Below are 22,195 nucleotides of genomic sequence, written 5' to 3' on the forward strand. Positions count from 1 at the left end.
GCTGGCAGGGGGGAGTGGCAATAGGGGAGCTTGTGCCGGAGCACGAGGGCCGCACTCAAGCGTACCCGTCACATTTTTGCGCTTTTACATGGCTCCCCTTTGCTCCCATTCTCACTCCCATGCACCCTACACTGCCACATCACCACCAATGCCCGACAGGAGTGCCCCAAAACGTGGCATCATCAGATACATGAAAACAATTTTTGTACAGCAGTGAAAAGCTGCACTAAAAATAAAATAAAAGATATTTTATTGAAGTGGCGCAGGGGAGTGATGGAGTGTGAGGGTGTGGGGTGGGGTGGGGTGTTGTGGCAGGGGCGACTCATTCCCCGGACCCTGGCAGATTAATTATGCATCGCTAAAATGCTAAGCCAGGTAGCACCACGGCACACCACGGGTACGAGTATCGCAGCAGTGCCCCAAAGGCAAGTGGCAAATGGGAGTGATGAAAGGGTACACGAGGGGGGAGAGGAGGAAAGGGTGTGCCAGCCCGAGGGGGAGTATGTAAAAGCCAAGTACAAGCCACAACAAAATTAAAATCCAAATAAAATCACAAAAAATGTTTTCGGCAAATATGCAGATAAAATGGAAGGACTTTTAGATAACCTAACATAGGGGATGCACACTACAAGCGATTGGGTATCCACAATATGATATGAGGGATATAAAATACAACTAAAATACAAGTTAAAAGTTCTAGAAGATTCTAAACAATACTTGACTTAAAGCTTATTGTAGAGTATGCCAATATTATTTATCAAATTGAATTCCATTTGGTACAGTACTCAGCCAACCATTAGCTGAGCATTAGCTTATCATAGCATACGCATCCTCTTGCTGTAAAATAAATGCAAATCTTTTTGAATTCCGCTGGTGTTGGCGGCGTTGCTTCAAATCAAATGCCTGTCACAGACAGACCCTACAAATCATCATGCCTCTTCACACATAGCACTCGCTTCCCACACACACACACACACACACACATACACATGCACAGCCACCAAATTATTCACATAAATAAAAAACGGTGTAAAAAAAAATTAAGATTAAAATAAAAATTAAAAGCTACAGCTAAAAATCAAGCAGCAAACGTCAAAGCCAAAAGCGTCGAGCTGTCGGAGCTGTCGGAGCTGTCGTCGTGTCACTGCACCCGCGTCCAGGTGAGGGCCGTGACAGGGGTAGGGGGCAGGCGGGGGCACAGAAGTGCTGCGGACTCACACACAGCCACAGAGGCACACATATGAACATGAGGTGCGACACAGATACACTCACTCCCACTAGAGACACAAGCACACAGACAGGTGGAGGCAGGAGCCAGGAGCCAGGAGCCAGGAGACGACAGCGACAACGACATCATAGTACCCACTTGAAGCGCTTTTAACAAAAATTCTTTTAATTTTTCACTCTTCTTTTTTTCGGCAACACCAGCCAGGTTGATGCAAGTGGGGGGGGAGAGACCAAAGAAAGAGCGAGAGTCGCAGAAGTGAGTGAATGCGAAAGGAAGGTGAGATGCAGAGAATGGAAGCAGGGAATACCCTGGTAGGACAAACTAGAACACTAAGCCATGTGTTATAAAGGTTTTCAAATAAAGAATGTAAAACATTGGAGTTGAATTGTAGAAACACATTTGACTCAATCCAACTTGGATCATTGGAAATGGGAATATTTCATTAAGAAATATACACCCAATATTAATCAAACGTATGCACATGCCTTCCATACGTTCATAAAAATATATCTTGCGATACCCTCGTCAAGGGTATAATTAAGAAAAATCTCGGAGCTTCGCTGCAGCTTCTCAGCGAGTTGAGTCCTGCCACGATTCTGGCTGGGCTTTGCGATTCTCTGGCGTTCTCGTGTGTTTGTGCAACCCTCACGGAAAATGAAATTTTCCTGCAAGATGATGACGAAGAAGAAGTGGAGCCGGCGACAGCGACTGCTGAGGGAGCCGTTGCATTGTTGATGAACAAGCAGCACGCTAACAAGTTGTATGCGCCATCTGAGCAGACCCTGCCCTGGCTCATGCCCCAAAAAATCGGAGTGCACCTTTCAGCGCTGGCGTTGGTACGTGGGCGCTTACATTGTTGTACATGCCACATGCCCCTGCCACAAGGTGGACACCACATTACCACACCACCACATCCAGCAACCGCTTAGAGATGGCTGGAAAATTATGATGCCTGCGTTTGTTTCTCGTTTTTGCCGCGCGCTCATTTTAATTTCCACTCGTTTTTAGTGCTCCTTTTTTTGGCATTCGAAAATTACAATAAAAAACAACAACCAAAGGCAGCTCGCTGAGAATGGGATGCGGAGAAGAACAAAAAAGGAGAAGCAGATTAAACAGTTAGAGAAAAATAGGAAAATTCAAGTGCATTTTTCACTTCACTTTACGGTGCATTCACATTTCCGTTGCATTGCATACAGAACAGAGTGAAACAACAGTGCGGAAAAAATCATCAAAAAAAAAAGAGAGAGGAGAAAAGAACACAGTTTGAGGGCATCCAAAACCGAAAACGGAGCTGCGGATTTTTACAATTTGTCGTATAGAGTGAGGGAGGCAGCAGGCAGCACCACCGCACTGGAGATGGGGCAGAGACAGCTTCAGGAGCGAGCAGGTATCCGTATGCCTTTGTTGAAGAACCCCCAATACCAAAGCCACCAACCCTCGAGCCCTGCCTCTACATTTTTTTTGTTGGTTTGAAGCCCTTTAAGGTATTGCTCTGGCTATGCAATTTTTTGTCATTGTCATCGTTTTGTGTTGTTGCATGCAACTCCGCGGCAGGCTCGGTATGGTGTGGCACAGGGAGAGGTCAGTCCCTTTCGCCGCCTGCTTTTAGGCGCTGTTGCAAGAGTTGCACTTTTTGCGGCGGCTGCCACTCGTCGCTGCACTCGGCCCCTTCCGCGCTGTTGTGTTAAATTTTTTATAAAATTTGCATGCAAAGTGCATTCCCCGTTTTTTTTTTTGCTTTTTTTTTGGCATTTTTTTTTATTTTAATTTCTTAATTAGTTGCTTTTGTGGCCAGACCAGAAAACGGGAGCATGAGATGGAGCCGTGGCCAGAGCTGGGGCTGTAGCTGGAACGGGAGCCTGAAAGCAAAAGTCAAGCCGCCTGCATTTAGGGGTTGCAAGGGTCACTCGGGGGTTGTGTTGCGTTCTGGGGGGGCTTTAAGTCCGAATAGCTTTTCAAATTAGTCAAATTGAAATAGCATTAGGCTTTTGATCTGGGCAGATGTCCAACCAGCCCTCCGGCTTCCTCAGCAATTCCCCGCAATCAAACCGAAAACTATTTAAAATCTAATTTGCATTCCGACTAGAGTCTGGGCTCTGGGGCTGGGGGACCAACAAACAAATGCATAGAATTTTCTTATCCTAAGCCTCTGGAGGAGGATTGAGCCAGAGCCAGGCAGGGGCCACGGACGGGGCTGCATAATCACAAAAATTTGTCATAAAACTTTGGCAGACGCAAAAGTTTTTGCTGCACAAAGTCAAAGTCGTTGACGTCGTCATCAAATTTCAATGCTATAGAGAAGGAATATAGGGGTGCTGAAAGGCGCTTAGGAGAGCAAGGGACCTCCGGAATTAGTCATGAATCAGCAGCATACCAATGTGCAATATTTTCGAAACCTCTCATATCCCCCAACTGCCAGCCAAATGCCTGGCCTTTAAAGCGATTACAAATCCTGTATCACAACCAATTTGGTTGCACGCTGCGGTTGGCCCCATGGCACCAAGCGGCGGGAAAGGGGTGTGAAAACTTTTTAATTACCCTCATCAGCGAAATGCAAGGACTCACTCAAACCAACGACCAGGGACAGGAGTAGGAGCGGGATGAGAGTTTGCTTTGAGACAATTTTGTGCACAAAAAGTTGGCACATTGAGAAGTTCCCGAGCCTGAGACTCAAACTCCACCGGAATCTATATGAACTTTGCTTGTTTTATGATAATTACATTTGAATAATATACATTTCAGTCGCATATAAACACATATATGTGCATACTTCAAAGTGCAACTAATTAATATTAATGACACTAATTTGCCTAAGAGTGTGGGTGATTTCAATGACTGTCGGCACCTTGAGGGCAGTGAGGTGCACTTCCTGTATGTAATAGGCCAACCTTTGGCATAGCTCGGGAGAGACACGCAAAATTCGAAGGAGTAAGCACTGAACTGGTGACGGAATTATGATTTAACTGGCACTAATCAGTGGCCTGCCATCAATCTGTGTCACTGGGCAAAAAGGAAAGCGAAATGCCATCACCATGCAGGGCTGCAGGACTGGGTACCCATGAGTGATCCGTATCTCTCGGATGTGGTGTGAAAAGCGAAATTCACAACACTTGGCAAACAGAGGCACTTGGGGCAGAGTCTCTCAAATGAGTCGATCTTATCTGTAATTGCTTTCGCTGTGAAAGATGCTGCTAGAAGCAGCCTTCCTCCGCTTTCTTGGACACTTTAAGGAAATGACCCAAATTAGGCATAGAAATGGAAAAGTTTTTGCATTAGCATGCGGCTTTCCACTTTGTCTTTAGTTTTTAGATTTTCCTCTGGCACTGGGGTGGGCTTTGGGTTGTGAGTTGGGTTGCGTTTGTGGGTCTCTGGCCAGGGGGGTTGGGTAAACTTCAAGAAATCGACATTTGCCTGAGCGTTTTGTGCTGGGAGTCACGTAGCTGCAGCTGGGACGCTTCCAGGTACGAGTGCGAGTACACATCTCTACTCCATGTGCAACAGCAGCATATGCACATACCGAGAGGGAAGGAGACAGATTCTCAAATCTTATCTGTATCTGCAAACAGACGAGGACATCTCACTCTCTGTGTCTCTATGTCTCTACATATATATCCCTCTCCTTCTCAGATATACGCACGCACGAACGTCATTCCTCAGTCAACACAAACATGAGATGAAGTTGAATTTGTACTTCCGCTTCTTCTTCTACTTCTACTTCTTATCCACTTCCCTTTCTGCTGCTTTTTTGCTTCTACTCGTTTTGGCCTCAGGCTGAAAAATCAGTTTTCATGCACTTCTTGGAAAGTATTTCAGTTGTGGCAGGAATTTTGAGCATCGCAGTGATTATTTTCATACCTTCGAGAGAACCTTAGTTGCTGGTTAAAATTAAAAGAAATCCTAAATGAATACCCATTTGATCGCTAGTTAAATGTTTATTGTTATTGTGTAATTATCTTTGTATCCCTTCCGTTACCCCCCCTTAAAAACACTTCCCTGGCAGAGTATTCCGTGCTTCTGCCTTCCCCATGTCCACGTCCTTTCTTGTTTGTTGCTGCTGTCGTTGTTGGTGTCTCTCCTCTGATTTGTCGCACGACTTGAATTCCTGATTATGCCGCCAGCTCCATCTGGGCATGAATTTTCCGTTCATGTGCATTAAAAAAAAAACATCAAAATAAAGAAAGGTAAAAACAAAACAGCAAAAAAAAATGATTTCAAACACATGGCAAAGGGCCATTAATTATGCGTAAATGAGCTTAATGCATCAATTAATCAAATCAAAGGCGGCACTGCCCAATGGGCAAATGCAATTCCACGGCCAGAGTTGCAGCTCCAATACGGTATGCCACCAGTACCCAGTCCTAGGAGCCGCCGTGACTCAGGTCCATCCTTTTCATCCTTGCCTCTGCGTGCCTTTGTCGTGTCACACAAAAGCGTGAACTCGCGCCGCGGAATAACCTAACCAACTCTCTATTAGCTTAACGTCGGCTGCACGTCCCGTTCAGTGGTTGGGGGCGTGGTTTTGGGTTTTGGAAAGGGCGTGGGGTTGGTTTCAACGGTTAACTTAGAGCATAGCAATGAGCAAGTGTTCGAAACGGACTTTTTGCGGGCTACATCAGTGAGTTTTTGTCAGGGCACAACAGCAAAGAGCTTACCGAAAGCTTTGAAACTTTATGGCAATCAGTGTGTGTGTGGGAGCATTTTACTAATTTCTCTGGTGTGGCAGTCTTGGCAAATTTACAGGCAGCTATCGAAAGCTTAATAAAAAATCGAATTCAAACGAGGATTGGCTGATCGAATTTTTAAATGAAATTTTTAATTTTGACATATATGTAACAAAAAAAATCAATTCAATTAGCTTGTGATAATAAACATCGAGCAATCTGCTTTACATTTGAAACAACAGAAGGAAAATTTTAGGAATATTTAGTTTTTTAGCCCTACCTTATTCCTGCAATTTGAATGAATATCCCACAGCACTAAGTCTTTTCATTCAATTTTAAACAATTAAATAGATTCTTTCCTCTTGTCGTTTTTGTTTTACCTGCCCAAAGCAATCATCTGCTGCACCAACGCCCCCGTTCTGTCAGAGTTTTATCGACAAATTAAGCAGCTGTGCAGCGCAACATCAAAAATGACGCAAACTGCCGGAATTATGTATGTCAAATCAATGGAAAATTTGTTGCGAAAAACAAGAGCTCTTCCAGGAAAATTGGTCAGCCGCAAGCCACTTCTGAACTGTTGCATGCCCCGCAGACAAACTTGACACCCACATCGTTACTCGTTTAGAAAATAGTTGCACAACACACACCCCGATTTGTGTATGCCCACATAAATTTATGTACACATGTACATACGTATATATTACCTCGTTTCTTATGAATGCATAATGAACACCAAAACTAATTAAGATGCATAACGAAGTGGCTCACGTAGTTGTGGTCTTCTGGGGCTCATTCAACTCTGAGTGTTGGGGCTAAACATGCCCGTAATGGTGATCCTGGAGTTGATCTTTAAACATTAGTTGCGGGGGGAAGGGCCATTAAGAGGGGCCTGATGAGGCGGCACCAACCACCAATTACCGTGTCGGCGTCGGACTGGCCACCCCTCGCCCATTAAGTCTGTCACTGGGTGAGCTACCAACGCTTAGCAACAACTTACAATATATGGCTGGAATCAGGGAGCCCCAAAGCTCGAAGTGCTCAAGTGTGTGAGTGTGTGAGTGTGAGAGTGTGTGTGGCTGTCAGAAGTGCTGAAGTATGTGTGCGAGAGTGTGGCTGCTGTCTAGGGAAATTAAGTAGACTTTAAATGACAAATTTAAGAGTGTAATATTGGCAAGTTAAAGTTTGTATCCTAATAAACCTTAGCGAGAGCTTCTGACTAACTTTAGTTGAATGTTTACTTATACATATTTGCATATACCCTGATGATGATTTTGTCGCAAAATCAAAAAACAACCTATACATTTTTCATGTATAATGCATTTCCAAATAAAATTGCAATATTTCCATTGAAGCTCAAGTTACATTTACCCATAAAATATGAATGTACGTATGTATTTACCACTCGCTATGGGCAACAAAAACAAAGTAAATGCATAAATTATCATACATCATTAAGAATGCAATTCTGAAGGATATTTATATGCATATTTACAATTTTCTGCGCATTTCCATCACGGTAAATCATTTTTCGCTCCAATTTGTAAAACCACATTCCCACCCATAATATCAATCATTGGATAGTCCCACACAAAAGTTAATTAGTTCGACACCTGTTGAAAAATTAGTTAATTTTGTTGGCCGCAATGGGGATATTTGCTAAAAAAGGTCTATCCGGCCCTCGAAGGCTCTCGAACAGAGGTAGTCAGGCAGCCCTTTGAAGTGACTTTGTTAAATAGAAATTCTATTAGCTGGGCCCGACACAGCCAAGGAGGCAATATCGTGTAAATCTCAAGGACTAAAGACCCCATTGATTCAACGACAAGCGACGACAGGCAAATACATAGCTAATGACGACAGGAAGTCAAAGTATACTGTGGCACAAGGAGTCGCAAGAGACGGTATACCCATAGGCATTGGGCTGGGGGAGGCCATGCGTATGCCAGTTTCTATTATACTAATGCTATTAATATCACACCAGGAGCCAGCAGTGTAATAGCTTTAGAGCAGTCTGCAATGCCATGGCCAATGGGTCTAGGGTCTATGCAAAATATATTGCATTATGCTGGAAACCTAATAAACATATAGCAAACAAAGGCTGGAAAGTCTGTTTGTTTTATTGTTGTAAAATTCTTTTTTAATATATTTGAATTGCTTTTGCACTGCACAGCCCGTGTCGGGACTATAAACAGGAAGGCTCCAGTGCCAACCATAAAACTCATGGGTCGAGTCATATACAATCTGTTGGTGCTCCTCAGCCAGTTCTAGGCACTTTTATGTCCCACATGGCTGCAGTTAACCCCATGCCAGAGGCTCCATCATTTGCTCTCCCTGTGATGGGAGTTTCTCCTCTTTTGTTTTGGTTGTTAAAAGCATCCGTCTTGAGTTCTGCTCAAAGCTGGGAAAATTACGCGATTGCTCCATTGGGTGTCATCCAGCGGAAAGCCTACGCCGTAGGTTGAAAGTATTAAAGCTGCCGGAGTTCCAGCGAGTTCATTTGTGGGTATGTGGATTAGGTTTAAACATTTTGGCTCATCGTTCAATTTGCTAATGGACCCAAGTGAAAGCTCTCTTAATATCACAACTTTTAATAAAGTTCATTATTATTTTCTTGGTATTTATACGCTTAACAGCTTCTCTGCCACATTTCACAGATAATTGCAGAATTTAATAGCCAGCTTAACTGTGGCATATAGGCAAATGCGATTAAATTAATGTTTGTGTATTGGCACATTCAGCTCCAATCAGGTGCGTGATTATATAATTGGTTAAATATGAGGGAAATACACATATAATAAGCGTATTTATGTAGCACTACCCTACTCCAGGGGGTGTCAAACACAAATCATTTCTAATGAGCACAGGTCTTTCACCTCTCACAGGTAGAACCCGTGCAGACAGCGTTCGATTTCTACATGCGGCTAAACAGGTGTCCAGCAAAATGAAATTTAAGTGCATTGACAGTCGCTCGGTTTCGACACTCCTGCTGCGAATGGCAATAGACTCGTGTATGACCTGAGTGCCCCGCGCCATAATTCAGTTGCTCTTTGGGTGGAAACCAGTGTTTGCCAGACAGCATTCAGCAGTAAATCAAATTGAATGGATTGTTGCCTGGGTGAACTTCGAATCGGACTTCCACAGGCAATTCGGCAATGAACTTTGCCTTAATTAAAGCGATAAATGGAGAGAGGGTAGGCCGGTAAATGGCTTGGAAAGCAGATTAAAAACTATAAGTCGATCAGACTCATGTTCTGGCCATTGCCAATGTAATCTGTATGCAGAACCTTACATCATAAGCCTCTAAGACTGAGCGGAAATGTACTTGGCTCTTCGAATGTTTCGATTCTCAAGCCTCAGGCTAATTAGGAAAGTAGCAACACAGGTAACAGCTCGCCTGTAATCGCATTAGACCACACAAATTAGCAGCAAACAGAAGCTCCAGACGCCCATCATTAGAAATGACTTAAAGGCCTCCATAATTCTGAGTGGCTTCCTCGTTTTGGACACAGTTAATTAATTAATAACCTAAGACTTACAGCAAGTGCTGTTGACTGGTGACTGGGTGCGTGCTTAGCCATATTCCATTTCCTTTTAACTCTTCAAAGAGAGAGAGATTACTTTCATTATGAACAATTGTTTCGAGTAGTGTCATAACTTACGCCCACGTGCTGGTGGCACGGACGCACTGGCAACCGTCTGACCAAAAATGGCTTGTTGCATGCATTACGCAAAGAGCCACTGCTGACAGGTGAACAAATGGGGGCGTCAGCAGCATCACCAGCAGAGACAACTGCAGCGGACAGAACGGGGGCTATTTCATGATGCAAGTGTGGAATACTTAAACTAAAAATAGCAACAGCTGGAAATGTTCCCAGAATTGTCATGGTCCCTCCTGATGTAAGGGAGTGTAGAAAAAAGGGTTTCATACATTTATTCATCCACAGGCACAGGCACGGACAAAAGCCACAAACCGAATTGCTACTTGTTTTTGCTAGTTGCAGCTACCCATACTGCTAGCTGATGTTGTTACCGATGTTGGTAACTGGCTGCTATCGCTATTCCTATTCCCATTCCTATTACTTTGTTGACTCAGATGCTGCCTGAGTGCACTCTTGGAACGGTTTTTTAGGACAAACAGAGCTCAGGTGCCGGTTGTTTTGTACTAAACATCAAGAGGAAATTGAAAATGTAAAAATTGATTTGTTCCCTCTGCCCAAATATTCCCTGTTATATGTGAGCTACTGACCCTCTGCAATGGTTTACCCATGGGACGAGGAAGTTTGAATAACTTTTCCCCCTGAAGACAACCCACCCTTAAAGAGCTAGCAGCATCAGCAACAGCAGAGTTAATGGCATCACGACCATCTGCTGAAATATACATAAAAGTCAGTATATTTGAAAACTTGTATAGGAACGCTAGGCCCTTTTAAAGGTTTTAAATTCAGAGAGTTTTTGCCGCTTTCTTTCCTGCTAGTAATCAATCAGGCACATCATTATTTGGAAAATAAGTAAGAGCTCAGTGAGGGCATCTCAAGGGTAATTAATCGTGAAAATTTCAGCTAAGGAAATAAAATTCATTCGCAAACACATAATTAAATAGTCCTCCTACATTTTCACACTAACTTTCTGCTTCCTTCCACCCTTTGAAGTGCTTAAACCTTTTTAGAATCCGCGGAAAAGCCAAATTAAAATGTGTACACATTCAACGGATAATTTGTTTACACCCGACGAGCACGCAACAAATTTGTGCACGAGTACTCTTAATTGACAAAAACATAAATCAAATGAAAATAAGATGTTCCCAGAACTATCCTCTACGGCATTTGTTTAGCAGAAAGCTAAATAAAATTACCATGGCTGGACATGATCTCTGACAGAGTGCACTTATTTAGCTCTCTTTTGAATGGCTAAATTAATGTTTCGGTTCCACATATGAATGCCGTGGTATTCAGTCATTGTCCTTTGCGGGCCTCAGCAGCTTAAGGTTGATGTCAAGGTTACTGACTGCAAAAATATTTCAATTAGAAATTCGCTGTCGAGAAAGTTTTCCCGTGAAACTTTCGCCTACAACTTTCACCTTAATTTCCACTGTTTCTTTTTGTACGCTTCTGGGGAATATTCAAGGTTTTGTCTTTGTTCCTTTTTTGTGCTGGCAGTAAACTGTTGAATAACTACAAATCGGCTTGAAGTTTCAGTCTAAGTCCAAATTGATGCCTAATTTATGGCTACAATGGCAATGGCTAAAAGGCAGAGCAACGACTGGCTGGTTCAAATATCCTTCCCGTCTCGTCTGTTATTACATGCTGCGGTGTTGGGGACACATTTTTAATATGTACATTGAGGCATAATTAAAAAGTAGTGGCATTCAAGCAGAAATCTGTGGCAGAGTCCCTCTCACAGCTTTGGAAATTGCTTACATTGTGGGACAACAAAAAATGCATAGAATATTGTTAGACCAAGGAGAAATTGTGGCCATCCTTGGGTGATACACTTTGGAGAAAAGTTGAGTTACAGAATATAGATAAAGAATTGCAGTACGAGGAGACCCTCAAGCTCATATATTTTGTATGTACGCCTTAAGAATGACGCAAGAGCGTCATTTAATATGCAGCTTCCTGCCTACTGTTTGCTCAAGTAAAGGTCATTTTTTTGACTGTATCACTCAGTCTGCCACCCCGTTGTGGAGCGTTGTGTTCCCCCATTGATCTCTGCTTTTAACGTATTTTCTTTTCTTCTTTATGAATCTGGGGACAGTTTCTGCCAGCAATTTAAAGAATTTTCCGTTACCTGTGGATAGGGAGTTGCTTGTGTTCCAAGAACGTGAGGTAGGGCACAGCCCTCCGCAATCAGATTGTCGGCATCCATCAACTGCCACCTGCCACATTTTAATTACGCATACTCAGTGTAAGGCAGGACCAGCCACAAATATGTGCCGCAAATTTCAATTGAGATATATGGCATCGGAAAGAGGGGAAATGGAAAAAAATAAGTTAAGCATAATCCCCTCGATAATGACATGCCTGTAATCTGAATTGAATTCATTTATTAATGTCCCCTGGCGATACGGCAAACAGAGACAGGGGACGGCCACAAGGAGCACGAGATCCAAAGAGCAGAATAATAATATAAACGTGCTATGTAAATTTGCCTGTTTGTGGCCGGGGCAGAGGCACAAATAAAGCTCAGCCAGGGAGCAGATGTAAGGATTCAAACAGAGAGCACATGACGGAATTAAACCAGAGGCGCCAGCCCCGCACAAAGGCCGCTGAAAGATAAATCAATGTTTGGATTTCCCGGGAACATTTAAGGAGACAAAACAGCTAAAGTTGAAATTTATTTGAAAGCGGCAACTATTGTGTGACTCCACCTTTAGCCTTGGCAACGAATTCTGCTTCTAATTCCCCACAAATTAGGCACAAAAGAAGAGAAACTGACCTGAAATCGAATAGCAGCAAGCGTAAATTAAATTGCGACCAAGTTCGAAGCGGTTTTGTCGCCATGGCAGCATCTTCACCCTGTAATCAATGAGTCTAGTGGTGTATTTCTGGGAGTACTAAAGGTGTGAGCTACTTGGGGAGGACAACGGCATAAAAATCAATCCAAAAGAAAATTAACAACTAAATGGGGAAGTCATGGAGTGAAACTGCAGAGCAGAGAGCCAGGAAACATTGCTAACTTCACATGAATAATGGGCAATTTCAAGTCGATCAAATGCACTAAATCTTACAAATCATTGGCCTTTTCGTACATTCCTATAAAAATCAATTGCAAAAAAAAAAAAAAATCTCAGCTAATCGTATTTACAAACCAGAGTATCGTATTGAAGGTTGATTCGTTTACAATTCATTGGCAGACCACAATCCTACGTGGTCTCAGTGGCTTGTAAATAATACTAATTGCAATTGAATATTTCCATTCTTCTTTGCTTTGCCCTTTCGCATTGTTTGGCTTATCAATTAATTTCTGTTTGTCTTTTTCGAAATTCTTCCTTAGAGGCAATCGCAGCGGAGTGAAATGTGCTTCGGGTATTTGTGGCTCTGCACAAATGTTTACCTCTGGAAATTGCAAATTTAATCTAAGCATTGGCCAGGCTATTGTTCCGTGGCAATTTCAAATGATTTCCCCAGCTAGTGGTATGCTAAGCCATCACATCACGCTGATTACATTATGTGTGTGCAGATGGCTGGATGCCCCCCGTTCAAGCATCAAAGTGGCAGCTATAAGAGGCCATGAGCACGCATTCAATTATGTTCATGTCATCGCAGTAACCCCAATGCCAAATAATCTACAACTCACCTTCGAAACCCTTCGAAATATGCATGCATATATGGAAATACTATTTGCTGTTTACACAACTCGAGTTACGAACAACGATTACTGTAGCTATTTTTCAGTTGCTATTTGGGTCTGGGTCTTCCCATCCAGACGTCTGCCCGACAGCAAACTTGATTTGTTTGCAGCAGAAATCAAAGCATCAAAAGACCACAACAGAAAATACAATTAATAAAACGAAGGAGAGAGAAGAGCTATGGACATGCAAGGATAAGCAGAATCTGAATTACAATTGTTTCCAACTGTTCTCCATTGACTTTTGCTCTCTGTCGCTCTGTTCTCAAAGCGATTGCAATCATAGCTGCTGCTGCTGCTGCTGCAATTCGCATAAAGGCAGCCCAGCCAATAATAGTCAAAGCTTTTAACCAAATGAATTCATATTCAATGTACATATGAGGATGACTCTGTATGTACATGATGGATCAAGTACATTTTTTTACTAAAGATAAGAGTTCACTTAGACATAGCGGTTAGACATCCACATTGCAGTGTTGACAGCGACCATTGACGATGGTGTTGCCGCCTCTCCGGTAGATAGTTCCGCCTTCACCTCCACCTGCTCCTCGTGAAATGACCACATTTCCATTGCTGTCGGGTGAGGAGAAGCTGCGGTACTCCTGGCCATCCAAATACACTGGATCTCCGTGGGGATTGGGACCTGTTCCACCGGAGCAGAGATTGGGAATTATCTTATTTATGGTTGATCAAATGCAAGATATCAAATAATGCTTACACGTGAGGCAAACACCATTTACAACCACAGTGCCGGGGTAAGCTGTATGCAAGTCATAAACAAAGAACAATCAATTAACAGCAGCTGAGATGCAATCTCATTAACGAGCTTACCGCTGATCAAAGCCGGAATCAGCGCCAACGAGAGCAGTGCACACGCTAAGTACTTCATGATAGAATCAACTTCAACAGCTTACTGTCCCACCTCTCACGCTGTTTATATAGTTTTCGCGGTCGCTCAATCGCTCAATCGAAAACGATTTCTTTATCAATTTGCATATTGCGATAAGCCGTGCAGTTCACGGCAGTGCGCTGCTATTAATCTATCAAAGCGACCTGCACTCGTATTTTAAACTATTGTTTTTACCTCAGAAACTCTGATAGAACGTATGGGCTTTTCCCTATTCATATTGATGAAACCATCATATAATTGATTTCCCTGAAACTTGAACAGCAACATTTATGATGTTCTAGACAGACACACCCCAAAAAAAATTACAATTTATATCGTTGAAAGTTGTACGAGTGTTCAGCATGAATGGCAAACAATTCTCGGGAAGTCTAGCTGGAGAAAAATTCCCTGATTTGGAGATGCATAAAACTTGTTCAAGTCGTGACTCGTGAGTACTGAAACCTAACCCCACCGAAGGTAGCGCATCTATTTGACAGACTGACTGACTGATGGACTGCTAATTGCTATGCCCAGTGCCCATTGATTATAAAGGTATATTGGGTTCGTGTGTATTTGAACACAAAGCGCAACTCCCGATGGGAACTGTCATAAGCCACATAAATCTAAATGCAATATCTCGTATCTTAACACTGATCAAACAAATTATCAGAACTTGAATCCATTATAAATGCATCAATAAAATAAACGGTCATCGCCAAGTGGGCAGACTCGACTCTCAGCCTCTTGGTTGTTTTTCGAAATGTATCTCTGGGCATTTCCCTGCTACGATTATGCTCGATGGGATCCACAATGAGCAGCGTATATAAGCGGCTGCTGTGAGGTGCACTTGCCCCAGACCTGTTTGACACTTCATCATGAGACATTCGGCGGCATTTGTGGTTCTCGCACTCTGTGCTTTAGCTCTAACCGAGGCAGCGGTTTACATTGGCGGCGGCTGCTACAACTGTAAGGCAATCAATGCCACATTAATGGAACACCTCATAACAGTTTGATTTCCATGGTTCTTTCAGGTAACCCGCCCAACGGACAGGGTCCCGGCATCTATACGGGTGGTGGAAACGGAGGAGGCGGTACACCCAACTACTACAATCAAGGAGGCGGCCGAGGCGGTGGAAGCAGCAGTGGTCGTCCAGTTTACTCCGGTAACTTTGGCCCAAATGGATACAGTGGTGGCGCTGTCGGTCGAGGAGGTGGCGGTGGTGGCAGAGGAGGTGGCGGCGGCTATGACGATGGTCTGACGCAAGTTATACAATTTAAATAATGTTGCTACCTTCTTAGAGTTAGTAAGCTAGTTTTAGCTAAACTAAAGAAAGTGATTCTAATAATTGTACATATGTATATGTATGTGTAACTGATGTATTTAATTGTAAGTCCCAATGCGCTTTGTTTATTGGCTAATGAATTTTGTTTTAAATTTGTAAATATTTTATTTTTCTAGCAACAGTTTTTCGTTGCTTATAGACTTACGATTAGTAAGATGAAATGCACTTTTTATATTCTTGCTTAAGCTCTACAAACATTCTAATTGAATTTAAAAATAATCTGGACAAAATACTGTGTGGAAAATGTTTGTAAATCATAATCTTTCCAGAGCTTTTATGGAGCTGCAACTAAGCTTAAAGTAACAAATTTCGTTTAACACCTCACTCCTACACTACCGAAAAGCTATTCAGTAATAATCGGCTGAAGTATTATCCATTGTAGTACCATAATCACACAAAAGCAATAATATAGGGCTTATGAAACTTCTGGGGGGAGTGCGCAAGCAAGGAAAACTCTGCAGAATCTAATTTGTAAGAGGAGCACAACGTCAATAAAACAGACTCTGGAATGGTAAATGTATAGGTTCCTTCGTATCTAATAATAGTTTCAATTATAAATAATATATTTTGGCTTAAATCATATTATATAATATTTTCTATAACGAACCGGCAAAGCACGCATGCACCTAATATTATTTATGGCTTGGCATTTGAATCGTTTTGCATTAAGACTGAGGAAAATACAAATAAGTATTTGCAAAAACATACTTGAACACGTTTTTATGAAAAATCCTGCACATAGTACATGTGTATCTCCCCACCCACTGCTTTTTCCTCCCCACCAAATTGAAAAATTCCCTGTTAAGGTGCAACAGATTTAAAGGCGCTTAGGGAAATCTTTAAACGAAACCTTTAAAATATTTCGTTATGAGTTTCTTCGGTAGCAAGCTGAAATTGTACGTTTTAGGGCAATATTGAAAGAATTTTTTGATTTTATTTCGCAGCCAAAAGGCCATAAATTTATAAGCCAGGGTGAGCCAGGGTGTGTCTGGGCCATATATTTGCTGCCCAGTTGAGCATTCGTTGCTCGATGGTTTTATATGAATTTTACCCTTGGGAAAACGCTCCCAGTTTTCCACGATTTATTATCATACGGGTTCTAATTCCCTTTTTTGGACTTTTGCTTACCTTTTTAGTTTTATGTGCCAACTAAAATGAACGATTAGTTTTTCATTCCTCAAATTACGTTCATGTAATTCATTAAAGCTGTCAGAGTCGACTTTCAACTGCTTCGGCTGTAATTAATGCATAACCATCTCTGCATAAATTCAAACGAATTTTTGCAAATATATGGAATAAATGGACGCTCCTTAATTGAAAAGCTGAACTGGCTAAATTATATAGTTTACCTTTCGACTGACAGCGCGCAGCTGAAATTCAGTTGGAATGAGTTTTGAGTGGAATTCATTAGATACTCGTAAATGTTTGGGAGCCATGGAAACTTCGAGCACGGCCACTGGAGCTGTGGGCTGGGCAGCGAAATTGATAACCAATTCGAAGTTTTAGAGACTTCTCCATTTTTCAGTATTAATTATAAGACAGAGGTCCTTGTTAAACATGCAGCGCATTGAATTTCCATCAGCCAAGACCCCAGCAGCCTTTGTGCATAACCCCCACCACTTAATTGACTCAATTAAAAGTTCGATTTAGAACCATTCGAGCGCTCAACCCCAAACCATGCACACAGAAGCAATTTAAATACGGTGATAGCATTCATTAGGTGTATACAGAGAAGTGCATAAGCCATGAAATGCTTATTGCTTACTTGTTGATCAGCGGAATTTAGATACAAGATTTAAGGATTTCATTGTGTATTTCTTAAATTAAATAAACAAACAAAAAGTATAGAAATTAAAAACAATTCCCAGAATAACAAAAACAACAAATATATTATTTTCAAAGGTAGTCAATTTTGCACGGCCATCCGAGGCATTTCTTTGGCAACTTCCACTTGAATCTCGTGCAAATGACAGCCTCGAAAGCAATGGCTTGGCTGCGGTATAAAATTGCTACTTGAATGCATTTCAAAGACAATTTTAATCGAGGTTGGAAAAATATTACTCAGCTCAACGATTTCTTTCAAATAAGTTGATGCTCGTTAATGCTGAAAAGAAAACTGCGTTTTTCCAGCTAATTTCATTTGGTTTTTCTATGCCATTTCGCTTACCTTGTGGAGCTCGTGCTACAACTCAATGTCAAAGTTTGCCAGAACAAGTACTTAGCTACAGTGACAGTCTCGGTAATGGAGTTTAGTGCCTGGTGGAGCCATTAGCGTTCAATTTTCATGTTGCAGGAGCCAGCGAGGAACATTAACCTGGTCCAGTGTGCTGCAACAATGTACACAGGTAGCATCCAGCGTGGGAGGGAGCCACATGAGCAACTCTTGACCGCGATGGGAAAATATTATTCTTTGGTAACTTTATGCAGCATCAGCTTCTTCCCTCATATGCGCTGGAGTGGCTTGTGTTCTGATTAAATGTTTTGTTTGGTTTGGGAGTTATCCTACTACCATTTCTGCCAGCAGTCTGGACGTTTGGGGTAAGTAGTTTCACTTACAGCGTGGCTGTCGTTGGTGCATACCTTTGAGGGCAAATGCAATTAAACTTGTCATCGGGGAGCAACAGCTGGAGCCGATGTACTCGCGTGTGCTCTGATTGCAGTTGAAAAAAAGTCACTAATATAGTTAGCAAATGGTTGAAAGGTTGCCAACGAGACCGCACGTGTATAATTTTAGATTGCTCCATCGACTTGCGCATTGAACGAAGCTTATTAGTATTTCGTTGGTGGCCGCTGCAAAAATGTAATATGCACCGACAGCAGCTATTGAAATTCGGAAACAAAGGCAAACTATTTGAGGTATTTGGCTCTGTACCGTAACGGTTATTTGTTCGCACAATTTCTATTCATTTGTTGATGGAAATCTGATCTGGTTTCTACTTTATGACTGGGAATTACTTCGAATTTGTTTCAAATCAGTTTTAAATTCTATTAAGAAAACTCTTGGCTAAACACACATTTTTCTGGCCCTATGCACTACGGAGAAAAGCTGAACCAATTCCTTGGAAATTTCTTTGCTCGAACACCTGTAAAAATATGTAATCTCCAGCTCCCACTGATCCAAGGGGAGGTCAACAAAGTATGGAATGCTTGGTAGAATTTATTTCCATTGAGGATTTCATGCATCACTTGATGCTCGGCATGCTTCTGTCTAAAGTCGGAAGAACAAGCGTAGTTGAACATCGTGAATAATAAATTTATTTGAAATATACATTTAATGTAGCTTAGCAGACTAAAGACAAACCAGTGCCGCTTTCCGACCCCGTAACCCACCCAACCATATCCCAGAATACACCACACATGACACCATCGAGACAGAGAGAGAGAAATGAGAGGTAGGGAGAAACAAAATGCTTGGCATTTTCATTTGGACAACCGAAGGACAACCAAAATATTAAAACTCAATCTCAAACCACCACAGGTCCAGACCGCATGCATATCCACAACCACATCCCCACAAACCCACCCACCAATAGCACCCACCCACATTCATTCGTTGGACTTTGATTTACGGCAGGAGTCGCACCACAAACAGAATCAGGAGCAGGGTCAGCTGCGTGCCCAGCCATTGGCGGGCCAGATGTGAGGCTTGTCCGCAGATATTCTCGAGAATGGCGCAGTTCCTGAAGTGCTTCTCGTCGGATAGCATTTTTGCCGTTTCCCTTGCAAACTCCGCCGAGTTCTTGTAGCACTTGTACCTCGCGCTGTTGTAGATGCAGTTCTCGTAGGCGTAGCGGGCACTGAAAGAGATGCCAATTATTGAGTTTTTTGAGTTTTCTCCTGGCCATTAAGCACTCGATTCGCAATATCGAGGAGTCGCCACTTACCAACAGAATTCCATGAATTTGTCGCTCGCATTTCGCGTCCCATCGTGTACTTCCTCACTGAGGATGCTCTCGAACTCGGATGTGCAGCTGACCCAATCCAATTGGATGTATGCGAAGCAGTCCTTGTGCCTCAGGTAATCTGTAAAAGTCAAGCAACACATGCTCGTAATTGAGTGCATGGATAATGTTACCGGACACTTAAAGTTCTGTCAAGTTGAGAGTCCTTGTTCGAGCTGTGTTCCGACCTTAGCGGGAATTTCTTTTTGGGGTCTTTGTGAGCATATTCTCAGTGTGAGCCACGGGATACATGCTTGGCTTCCCGTCTGTCTATCTCACTGTTGGGTATCTGCGCCGCGGGTGTGCTAATGTCTAGTTGAGTCTAAGCTTGCCAAATTGAATTCCTGGCCGTCAAAGGTTGTCACACGTTGCTTTTCTTGTGTGTATGTCTTACCTCGCTGAAAATCCACATCGCCGCAAAATTTATAGAAAAATCGACGGGCTCCTTCCACATTGTTCTTAAAGGTTTCCAGCTTACGGTCGTTCAGGCACCGCTTCGAGTAGGCATCGAAGCATTGCATGCCACGATTGAAAATGCTGCAAAACAAACATATGTATGTAGTCCCATTTCAATGTAATAATTGAGTAAGCTTTGGGTGTTTTGGTGGAGCCCTAGAGAACACGACAAATCGCGCACAATCGTTCCAGTGCGTTGTCCAAATACAACTGTTGCCAGGTACTACTCCCACACAAAGGGAAGTCAGCAAAGTATTCGCTTCGATACCGACACATTTCGTAAATAATAAACTTAACAAGGAAGCCAACAGCTTCAAACAATCTTGAGTATTGTCCCCAGCTGCTTTATTGCTATTTGACAGAAACTTGATACGGTTCATGAAATGCCAACACTTTCGCTGACTGTATCAAATCAAATTTAACCAATTTTAGAAGTAAGTCCAAAGAGGTTCATAAATAATAGGAAAACGGCGGCATACTCATACACTAGTGACCCTAAAGACCCCCTGCGCGCTTAGAAGATGATTCGCCTTTGAGTTTAGGAAATCTTTTAGCAAGAAAATGGCCTCCCTATTTCGTGCTCATAAACTAGTAAGCTTATGCTATCCCAGAGCGCTACAATTTCGAGGGAAGAAAACCGGAATGTTAAGCAGCAAACTTCAGAGGAATTTGTATGAAGATACTCTTCGTTCCCTCCTTTCCTCCTCCAATCGAAGTGATTTTGGAAGTTTTGCATGAAAATACTTAGGCGTTGGGCACCAATCAATCCACAAATCTAGGCGGGTAGCAACAGCTTCCGAGACCCAGGTGCTTATAAAAGTCTGTCATAGTAGTACAGGAGGCACAACCAATTAATTGATCAATTAATTAAATGATTTAGTTAAATGTAGCTTTAACTATGAGTCCTTTGTTATCCGTATCACTTAATCACCAGACAAAAATACTCATTAATAGTTTTCAAATTCCCGAATTAATTGACTCGTTGTGGAACTTGATGTTAAAACAATTAATCAGCCAACTTTCGTCCTCGAAGCGACACTCTCGCGTTGTTTCTTGTCCCTGAAATAAGGTAAACCCTGTAGAGTGCTTTCGACGCCCTCTGGACCTGGTCAAATAAGAATAAATTAAACACCCGGCACCGGCTGTCGAGAGCAGTCTGAGTGAGACAATCAATAATCCGTGAACGCATGTTTCCTCATGCGGAGCCCACTCTTAATTACTCACACTCGTAAGTCCCATGAAGTTCTGGGAGCTGTTGTCCGACTGATTGCTTACTTGCACTTTGTCATGATGTCCCTCTTGCTGATGACTATTTTGGTGTTCTGCAGGAACTCCATCAGATGTGGCGGCAAGTCCTTGAAGCACTCATCCACCATTCTCTGCGTGCTGCCGCATTCCTCCCGCAGAGTTGTTGCCGGCGGTTTCGTTTCATTTTGGCCAAGTCCGGGCACCGCAATCCCAATCAGTATGATTGCCAGCCCGAAAACTATGAACATACAGGAGTTGTTTACGCACATCTTCAAAGGACACTTGTTGCCACGATAAAGGATAATAATTGACGGAAACTCTTGAGCTCTCGGGCAAGTCAACCGAACGAATGCTAACAGTGAACTGTGCCGGAAAGCCACACAAATCATCTTTAAAAGGACGCCAAGCTGAAAGCCCTGCTGTTAACTGGATGTTAGGTGGCGCATGCGCCAGACCCAGCACGTGTTTCCTCTTTTGTTTACGTTACAAAGGCAGCCGACTTCTTCCTCTCAGCCAGTCAGAAAGACACACAGACAAAGAACAACTCTTAGAAAAGAAATATGCGTTAATAACTTTGTATTTTTCTGTGACTAAGGCAAGTACACTGTACACTGGTCGACGGGACTGACATCGAAATATTGAATGTCTTTGCCTCCAGCTATCCTTACTGGAACTCTTTCTGTCTTTCTGTCTGAAATTCCAGCCTAGGGTGACAAACAAGCTCTCCTAACCGCACTGGTGTCGGGTTAATTACCTACATTTTATTTTAAGTGTCTTGTTCTGGCTCCAATGAAATCTGCCTCCATCAAACCATAAACATGCAGATGCAGAAGGCTTAGACATCACCGAATTTCCGTCGTTTTTTCTACTCCATCTCACATTAGACTGGTTCCAAGAAAATGTTTTCCTTAATCATGATTTCCCAAGAATTCTTAGCTAAGTCGTTTCTGGCCCATATGAAAATTGGCTACTAAATGTGTTGGTTGAAAATTAATTTCAATGAAATAACTGATATGAATATCGGTATTTATGTACGACATACATATGTGAATGTGATGGCTGGGACGTCTTATTCGTCATATTCT

General features: G+C 42.5%; 3 protein-coding genes across 3 annotated transcripts; 1 reads left to right on the top strand and 2 right to left on the bottom strand.

Moving 5' to 3' along the window:
• Window positions 1-13,649: 13,649 nt before the first annotated feature.
• Window positions 13,650-14,165, bottom strand: LOC117582975 (bomanin-23). Its single transcript, XM_034271097.1, has 3 exons — window positions 14,065-14,165; window positions 13,952-13,993; window positions 13,650-13,876 (listed from the first exon to the last, which is right to left on the bottom strand). Exons 1-3 carry the CDS (start codon window positions 14,120-14,122, stop codon window positions 13,689-13,691), a joined length of 288 nt encoding a protein of 95 aa, XP_034126988.1. The 5' UTR covers window positions 14,123-14,165; the 3' UTR covers window positions 13,650-13,688.
• Window positions 14,166-14,931: 766 nt separating this feature from the next.
• LOC117582904 (glycine-rich cell wall structural protein) lies at window positions 14,932-15,565 on the top strand. Its single transcript, XM_034270998.1, has 2 exons — window positions 14,932-15,088; window positions 15,154-15,565. The coding sequence occupies exons 1-2, from the start codon at window positions 14,998-15,000 to the stop codon at window positions 15,402-15,404; spliced, it is 342 nt and encodes a 113-aa protein (XP_034126889.1). The 5' UTR covers window positions 14,932-14,997; the 3' UTR covers window positions 15,405-15,565.
• Window positions 15,566-18,702: 3,137 nt separating this feature from the next.
• Window positions 18,703-21,462, bottom strand: LOC117583049. Its single transcript, XM_034271211.1, has 4 exons — window positions 21,138-21,462; window positions 19,801-19,943; window positions 19,350-19,488; window positions 18,703-19,262 (listed from the first exon to the last, which is right to left on the bottom strand). The coding sequence occupies exons 1-4, from the start codon at window positions 21,377-21,379 to the stop codon at window positions 19,031-19,033; spliced, it is 756 nt and encodes a 251-aa protein (XP_034127102.1). The 5' UTR covers window positions 21,380-21,462; the 3' UTR covers window positions 18,703-19,030.
• Between the last annotated feature and the right edge of the window lie 733 nt (window positions 21,463-22,195).

Source organism: Drosophila guanche, unplaced genomic scaffold (assembly GCF_900245975.1).
Source record: "Drosophila guanche unplaced genomic scaffold, DGUA_6, whole genome shotgun sequence".
NCBI classification, from domain to species: Eukaryota; Metazoa; Arthropoda; class Insecta; order Diptera; family Drosophilidae; genus Drosophila; species Drosophila guanche.

Bases quoted from the DNA above. Each gene is read 5' to 3' on its own strand.
- LOC117582975 (XM_034271097.1), bottom strand. From the start codon at position 14,122: ATGAAGTACTTAGCGTGTGCACTGCTCTCGTTGGCGCTGATTCCGGCT. The intron at 13,994-14,064 runs GTAAGCTCGTTA...ACTTGCATACAG, and splicing joins GATTCCGGCTTTGATCAGCG to CTTACCCCGGCACTGTGGTT. The intron at 13,877-13,951 runs GTAAGCATTATT...CCGGTGGAACAG, and splicing joins AAATGGTGTTTGCCTCACGT to GTCCCAATCCCCACGGAGAT.
- LOC117582904 (XM_034270998.1), top strand. From the start codon at position 14,998: ATGAGACATTCGGCGGCATTTGTGGTTCTCGCACTCTGTGCTTTAGCT. The intron at 15,089-15,153 runs GTAAGGCAATCA...TGGTTCTTTCAG, and splicing joins TGGCGGCGGCTGCTACAACT to GTAACCCGCCCAACGGACAG.
- LOC117583049 (XM_034271211.1), bottom strand. From the start codon at position 21,379: ATGTGCGTAAACAACTCCTGTATGTTCATAGTTTTCGGGCTGGCAATC. The intron at 19,944-21,137 runs GTAAGCAATCAG...TTTGTTTTGCAG, and splicing joins GACATCATGACAAAGTGCAA to CATTTTCAATCGTGGCATGC. The intron at 19,489-19,800 runs GTAAGACATACA...TGACTTTTACAG, and splicing joins CGATGTGGATTTTCAGCGAG to ATTACCTGAGGCACAAGGAC.